Source organism: Rhipicephalus sanguineus, unplaced genomic scaffold (genome assembly GCF_013339695.2).
Source record: "Rhipicephalus sanguineus isolate Rsan-2018 unplaced genomic scaffold, BIME_Rsan_1.4 Seq299, whole genome shotgun sequence".
NCBI lineage: Eukaryota > Metazoa > Arthropoda > Arachnida > Ixodida > Ixodidae > Rhipicephalus > Rhipicephalus sanguineus.
The window spans coordinates 1-8416 of record NW_023614967.1 but is presented as its reverse complement, the minus strand read 5'-3'; the positions used below and the strand labels follow the sequence as shown (position 1 = coordinate 8416).

The following is an 8416-nucleotide window of genomic DNA, read 5'->3' as shown; positions in this document are numbered from 1 at the left end:
TGTATGCTGTCCTTCTTCCAGGCCGTCGTCAGCAATTTCTCTTCTCACCGGGAATGGTGCGGCAAGTTATTCATAACAATGACGCTGCCAGCTGGCAACTTTTGCGAAACGTTATTGAACCAGCCCTCGAAGCGATTGCCATCCCTTTTCTCGTGGTAGTCGCCTGTTTTCTGCTCTCGAAACACATCTAAGCAGCCATCGACGAAGCCATCCTCACTGCCGATGCACGTCACGATAAGGCCTTTCCCAGATGGTTGTTTAAGGCCAGTCGACAGGCTATTTGCTTTTGCATACTGGCGTCCACGCTTCTCTACCACAGTGCCCGTCCACACGGTCGACCGAGTGTGTCCCGCCATCCCCCATATCTCATCGAGGAAGAATATCTTTTGGCCTTCCGCCCTGTAGCGTTGCACATCACGGAGGTCCCGGTCGATGAGCAACGAGTTGCGACTTCCCTTCTCGTGCTTGAAGCCGATCTCGGCAAGCAGGCAATGCACGGTGTGCCACTTCAGCGAAGAGAGATCCATACGCTTCGAGAACTCGTTGGTTATCGTCTCGACCGTTGGTATCTGACTATGGCGAAAGAAGTCGTGCACACATGACCTCAGTGTGCACAACGCGAAGCTGTCAAACTACGCACTGCGTCTTCTCCGCATTTCGTGAGCTTCTTCTTCTCTTTTATTTATTTATTTATTTACAAATACTGCCATCTTGCACAGCAAGATATTGCAGGAGTGAGTACAAACACAAGACAAAATACAACACATTAAGTCACACTAAATCACATTAAGTCACATTAAATACAACACAGATAAAGTAAACACATTGAGTATACTGTATACGGATGTATACAGTATACTCAATGGATGTATACTCATATATGGATGTATACAGTATACTCATATATGGATGTAGCAGCTTTCACAAAATGTAGCAGGTTGGAGCAATGGTGCTCATTTGTAGCATAGATGTAGCAGCTTTAATGAAATGTAGCAGCTTGGAGCAACTGTAGCAGCTTTCCCATCACTGTATACACACTGAAGTATACACATTGAATGGGCAGAACATCAGGAAAGTATACACAGCTGATCAGTGAAAAAAGTTTGGCAATTGCTCAACGAATTCATCGTTTGACAGCTCGCACAGGGAGCCCGGAAGACCATTCCAAGTATCAATAGTGTGAGGAAAAAAGGAAAACTTGAAGCAATCAATGGATGACTTCAAAGGAGCTATGTTAAGGTGGTGACTTCTCCTTGTGATTCGAAAAGAAGGGTTAGTAAAGGCAATGGGTGCATCGATAAATGTTTCCCCATGAGCGATCTTATGCAACAGGACAAGACGGTCACAAGTGCGTCGGAGAGCCAAACTTTTTAGCTGTAATTCATTAGCATATAATGTAGGTGAAAAATGGTGATCATAACGCTTACATATAAATCTTATGGCTTTTTTCTGAACAGAATCAAGCATGTTTATGTCAGTGGCATGATGCGGTGTCCATACGATAGATGCATACTCTAGGAGAGGCCTTATTAGAGATCTGTATGCTACTAGTTTACATTCCCTAGTTGCATCTCGAAGGTTTCTCTTTAAGTAACCCAGCTTTCTTAACGCCTTATATATATTCAGAATGTGAGCATGCCATTTCAAGTCAGGCGTGAAAGTAACACCGAGGTATTTGAAAGTGTCTACACTTTCGAGCTTGTGGTTACAACTAAAATATGAAAACTTTAACGGATGCTTTTTATTTGAGAAAGTCATTGAGACTGTTTTATTGAAGTTCAGTGACATCTGCCATGTCTTACTCCACTCGCAAAAACAGTCGAAAACATTATTTAACTGTAACTGATCTTGAGTGCCAGCCACATCAGAATATATGACACAGTCATCGGCATAAGGTCTCAATTTCACAGAAGTCCCAGCAGTTACTTTAACGACGTCGTTTATATAGATGATGAAGAGTAATGGACCCAGTACCGATCCTTGTGGTACACCGGATGTAACACTGACCTGAGATGAGTGAGCACGATTAAATGCAACAAATTGTGTTCTTGAGCTCAGATAGTCCTGTATCCAGTCTGTAAGTTTAGTGTCATGAATTAGTTCCTTGATTTTAATTAGAAGCTTATCATGACATACTGTATCAAAGGCTTTCCTATAGTCAATGATGATGGCATCAAGCTGTCCTCTGGCATTAAGTGTGGATGCAATATCGTGGGAGAATTCTAGTAATTGTGTCACCGTCAAAAAACCAGAACGAAAGCCATGTTGAGCATGTGAGAGAATATTCTGTTCAGACAAGTACTCGATGATATATTTATAGATGATGTGTTCCAGTAGTTTACAGGACGTTGATATTAATAAAATTGACCTATAGTTGCACACCACCTGTTTATTGCCATTCTTATGTATGGGAACGACCTTGGCGCACTTCCAGAGTAATGGGACAGTAGATGACTGAACAGACTTTGAAAAAATGACTGATAAATACCGAGAGGTCCATTCAGAATAAAGTTTCAAAAACATATTAGGTATGCCATCTGGCCCGGCGCTTTTCGTTGTGTCAATTTTGAGTACAAGGTTACGAACGCCCGCAGTAATAATTAGCATGCTTGGGAAAGGTGGTCGAGATGAGTTAGTAAAAAATGTGGGACTACGCCCATCATCACGTGTCAACACTGATTTAAAATAGTCATTAAATGCTTCAGAAATGCTAAGATTATCACAGCATGGTTTATCGGAAATAATAAATGAGGAAGGACAGTTCTGACTTGGGGGATTGATGGCTTTACAAAACTTTGACGGCCTGTCTTTCATGAACGACGACAAAGTATTATTAAAATAGAAGCTTTTCGCACTTGACATAGCAGATTTTAAACTACTTTTCAGTTTAGGTAACACAGAGGATTTTATTGGATTGCCAGGTTTGGAATGTTTGCGAAGACGCCTGATATGGCGAATCAGATGTATAATGTCGCGAGTGTACCAAGGATGCTTGGGATTGCGTTTTATACACTTTGGTGGAATGTAATTAGCAATACAACGGCCAACAATTCCATTAAAGCGGTTCACTAGTACATCGACATGGTAATGGCTGGCGCTGTTTAAAAACTCATCAAAAGAGCATGCAAGTATCTCGATTATGGAGTTATCATCAGCACGCTCGTAGTTCACAACAGTCTGGTGTAAAGGAAGGTTAGGTACAGTCGTTAAGTTAAAATCAACTACGACACCCTTGTGATCCGACAGGCCTTCGACAATCTCACAATGATAGCCATATTCTTTGACAGTGCTCATTAATGAAAACAAGATCAAGAATTGCATTTTCGCGGGTTGCAGAAGAAACAATTTGCGTCAGGTCAAAAGAAATAGTTAAGTCAATCAAATAGTCACAGGTGACCTTGTGTTGGCCATGTGCTGATAGAGTCTTCCAGTCTATGGCGGGGGTATTGAAGTCCCCAGTGATTAACATTTTGCTACCATTTAACTTTTGTTTGGCTACATAATCCATGAGATCAGAAAAGATACCAAAACCCGCATCAGGTGGACGATGGACAGCTCCAATAGCCAGCGTGAGACCACAAATCCTAATTTTACACCAAATAGATTCAAAGTTGGTTACATCCCGAAGTACAGTAAATTCAATGTCTTTTTTCACAAAGAGCGCAACTCCACCACCACGACGGCCACATATATCTTTTCTCAGAACATTGTAACCTGGTGGTAAAATTTCTGAGTCCATGATATGTTCATTAAGCCAAGTTTCTGTTACGCATATTACAGAAGGATGATAGCATGCAACGAAGTGATGAAAGTCTTGAATCTTGTTAAGAATGCTACGGGCATTAATATTTGCTAAAGAAAAGTTATCAGAGCGGAGTCAAGTTCCAGGAGGCTGAGAAGATTGCTTCTTGGCTTGAATGATAGAGTCGCCCGCTTCGCTTAACACATAACGTGTGTTATCTATCAGCAAGAAATCATACTGCAGACGAGAGGTGGTGGCATTTTTTCTTTGGTTAGCTGAAAGTTTCCAAAGGGCGCTGCGTACCTTTCTAACGCGCTCTGAGAAGTCCTCGTTTACATATATTTGTGTTCCTTTCAGCTTTCTGGCATTCTTTAAAACGGCAAGTTTAGATCTGTAGTCCAAAAATTTAAATATAGCAGGGTGGGGCTTTCCCCCTCTGCGCGCTCCAAGTCTGTGCCATCGTTCGATGTCGGTACATTCAAGACCAAGTTTATCAGACATTAGGCTCGTGAACAAATCAAGCAGCTGCCCGGGAGACTCAGAATGGTGTTCAGGCAGTCCATAGACAATAATATTATTTCTACGGGACCTGTTTTCAAGTTCGGCAGAACGGTTGTCTAACTTCGACACCAAGTTAGCAAGATGAGTTACCGTTTTTGATGAGTTACCGCATTCCGTCGAAAGTTCGCCACCCAAAAGAGAAGCAGCTTTAACTTCCTTCCTCAACCTGAACACAGTTTTATCGCACACACTGAGCATCTCAGCGACAAACTTGCACGTGTCCTCCACGCCGATTCCAGGCTCCCTGTTACGCCAGTACGTGTAGCAGTGAAAGATCATGATGCGTGCATCACTGCTCAGGATGTGACCGCTCTTGTTCTTGCCAAGGTACTTTGGTGTGGACACAAAGGTGACACAAGCATCATCTGACAACAAAGGATCGTGTTCTGATGTCACCTCGCTGGGCTCTATGGCGGAAAACTCTTACGTGTCAATGCCGATCTTTCACCCTAGCAGACGGCGTGGTGCGTCGTCGAAGGCACGCAGTCATTTTTCTCTCACAATCTTGCATGTTCTGTAACATTCCCTTCCCACAACCTCTACTTAGCCAGTCTTTAAGATATGAAGTCCTAATTATACCGAGAAATACGTGTCTTATAAGCACAACGCCTATTTTAGAGCTGGACTATTTCTTTGGTAGCAGAGACAATTAGCTGACGCGCTTCGGTCACCTAGACGGGGCCTCTCCGGAATTCTGAAGTTGTATCCGACTATAGATTTCTCAAAAAAAAAAAAAAAGAAAATCAACACGCGCCCACTATACTGCTTTCTACAGAACAGTGCAACCTTGGTGACATGGATTTTTCTGTGGTCCTGGTCAAGCCCATTAGCCCACAATGAGCTAGAATACGGTTGTCATGGAACAGATTTTCACCTCACAACCACTGATACGAACACACACTGCCCCGCAGATATGAACAGGTGTTGCCTGCACAGCCATGCAAGTCACGGCAATCGCACCTGGGTGCAAGGTACTCAAGAACGAACATGTGCCACTCTGCTGGTTTGGCTTGTCAGCACCGCCCATCAACTGAGCGTTGTAACCTTCAAGATGGCACATGCAAATCTTGGAGACCCTAAGGCGCCTTCATGTGCTTTTGCTTTTGGATTAAATGCAGTTGAAACCCAATCTACCGAAACCCAATTTTGCAAAGTTCCTGATATAACGAACAACCTTCTATTTCCCAACAAATGTCCATGGTGTCTTGCCCAAATTAACGAACAGCTTGGCCACCAAACCCAATTAAACAAAGTTTTCTTGAAAAGATTAAGTAAAAACAGTAATTTTCACCTAATTTTGACAGAGACAGGTTCTTCTTCGAGCGAGTGCCCTAACGGTATCACGTTAAAATATCTAGACGTCCTAGTCATGGCCCTAGCTTTATGTTGACGAGGCTGCACGCCACACCCATGCATGGAACAACGGACTTTACAGATGCTAGTGCTCTCACGTACCAGATGGCATTAAGGGCAACAGGGGTTGCTTTTGTTATTTTATCATTGATGAGACAGATAGTGCAGATTGCCTCTTTGCAACACTCTCGCTCTGCCTGCTCGCACAACCACTGCATTTGTTCTCTGCATCTTCGCATGTCAGCAGCCTGTCATAGCTTTACGTGACTGTCCACCTCGTCTGTTTCGCCCAGACATGAGAGTCTCCATGTCCGGCTACTCTCTCGAACTTTTAGCATGTGCAGGAATGGGTTGGTGATAAAAACAATGCGTGGTGGCTTTTGAGTATATACATTACAATTTTAGATTTTGAAAGACCGAAAAGTTCCTTTCTTGATTTTACAAACTTCCGGATTTAACTAAATGATTTGAGCACAGCCATCACTTTGTCAAATCGAGCATCAACTGTAGCTTTGATATGTACTTAATATGTACTTACTTAAAATGTACCACTGACTTCACAATTTCTTATTATATTTGCGAGGTGCTTACATGCGTTGCGGCTCTCAAAGCTGTGTTGCTGTTCTGTGTTACACGTTTGCCTCACCGAGGCAAGCCGTGTTTTGCAATTGAACATCATACGAAAGGTAGACAAGGACCAAAAGAGGAAGTGGACAAGCTAGGCCTCACAACGTCAACATGCACTATTGGTGGGAAACGCATGCCTGCCAACACATCCAATTTCCACAGGAGACTCTTGAATATTGAGCATTCCTTCTAATTGTAGAGGCACAGCCATAACCTTAACAAAAAAGAGCACCAACAAAAAAAAAGATAATAAAAAAGATGGTCATTCTCTGGCCTTGTTAATTGCATGCGGAATACTTTTTAAGTCACTTTCACTGCACGACTCTGGTGTCATGAGGAAAAGTGAACTAACACCAGCTGCCAAGGGCCACTGCCTATTTTGTCTCTCAAAGGGCCAGTAAACAACCTCGCAGTTCAAAATTTGTGATGAAGAGACAACTGCGCACTTGTCCGATGCGAACACACTGTCAGAAGAATTTTGCGAATGAGTGCATTAATAAGGAAGTCACAGGGAATAGAACTATCATTTCAGCTGGTTTCAGTTTCTCGCTCAGCCTTGCAACCCTTCTATATCGCTCAGAGGAGTAGGCGTGTCCGTTGTCATTACACCCCCATCACAACGTAACTGGACGTCAGTGACTGCGTGATATGTGCACAGCCAACAACAGAGAAAGGTTTCCTCCACACGTTGGTTGTGTCAGTTGCTCACAGGCAGTGCAATGAGGAAGCATTGTACGAGGCACTGACAGGGTAAACAAATATGTGACAGGCGCGACAACTGCACAGCCAAGACCGCATCACCAAAAAAGCCAAGGCACCGCTTCGTAGTGCAGACAACCAATGGACGAGGTCAGTACTACGCATAGCTTGGCATACTCGCTCATGAGTACACTCACTCACACTCATTTGAACGTTGTGAGTGTGAGTATGAGTGAGTGACGAGGCGTGTGAGTAGAGGCGGGTATGAACGTGAGTACTCATGAGTGCGAGTAGAAGTGAGTATGAAGGTGAGTGAGTACTCATGAGTGTGAGTAGACGCGAGTGTGAACGTGAGCGAGCACTCATGAGGGGGAGTAGCCGTGAGCATGAACGTGAGGGAGTATTCATGAGTGTGAGTAGACGTGAGTATGAACCTGAGTGAGTACCTGTGAGTGTGAGCAGACGTGAGTATGAACGTGAGTGAGTACTCAGTTGTGAAAGTAGGCGCAAGCATGAGCGCCTACTAACGAATGAGACAGGGGAAGCAGAGAGGAGGCACCGCTGCCACTGTCGCGCCGAGGTGCCAATGCGACGGCGAGCCCCGACGCCCCACCTGGCAGTGTACACGAACGATGCCGAACGCCAGCCTCGCGATGTATATGATGCATACGGCGGCGTCTTCGACATGCTAGCTGATCGAAACGCGCTGCACGAGTGACCACTGACTCTTGCAGAAATGTTAAATCACATTTGCTGATTCTACCTTTCAAAAGGGGTCAAATGAATTACCGAAGAGAGTCGGTTGCCGCGACATCCTTTTGATTCTTTTTTTTTCTTGGAGTGCAGCAGTGTTTCGACTATTAATTCTCCTTGGAACGGCGACATGTGCAGCAGCACCACGAGCAGCCTTTTCGCTAATACAATAGAATATAAGGGTCTGCCGCAGTGGTGTAGTGGTTACGGTGTTCGGCTGCTGACACGAAGGTCGCAGGTTCGACCCCGGCTGCGGCAGTTGCATTTCGATGCTACAGGCCCGTGTACTGTGAGGTGTAAGTGCACCTTAAAGAAAACCAGATGGTAAAATTTCCGGAGCCCTCCACTGCGGCGTGCCTCATAATCATATTGTGGTTTGGCACGTTAAACCCCAGATATTATTATTAGAGAAAATAAGTCACTGTGTCAACTAACATAGTGATGTGTCAGTGGATTACGTGACATAGTTTCGCTTTCCTTTTACAACGAAGCTGCGTACGGCTAGGACATTCTGTTTGTACAGCAAAAGCCCTCGGGACCAGTGGAAAACTAATGTGCATTCAAGTGGAACCCATGGGTCCCTCTCTGAAGTTGTGGAAGAAACTAAAGAAGTAGAGTGGAAAAAAGTGTTATCGTTGCTGGGTTTTGAACACGAGTCCCAACATTACGAAGACAAGTGTC

General features: G+C 44.1%; 1 protein-coding gene across 1 annotated transcript; it reads right to left on the bottom strand.

Moving 5' to 3' along the window:
- Window positions 1-44: 44 nt before the first annotated feature.
- Window positions 45-4668, bottom strand: LOC119376960 (uncharacterized; the record flags this gene model as incomplete). Its single annotated transcript, XM_037646617.1, has 2 exons — window positions 45-573; window positions 4470-4668. Coding segments are annotated over 2 exons (728 nt in total), but the record flags the coding sequence as incomplete, so codon positions are not given.
- Between the last annotated feature and the right edge of the window lie 3748 nt (window positions 4669-8416).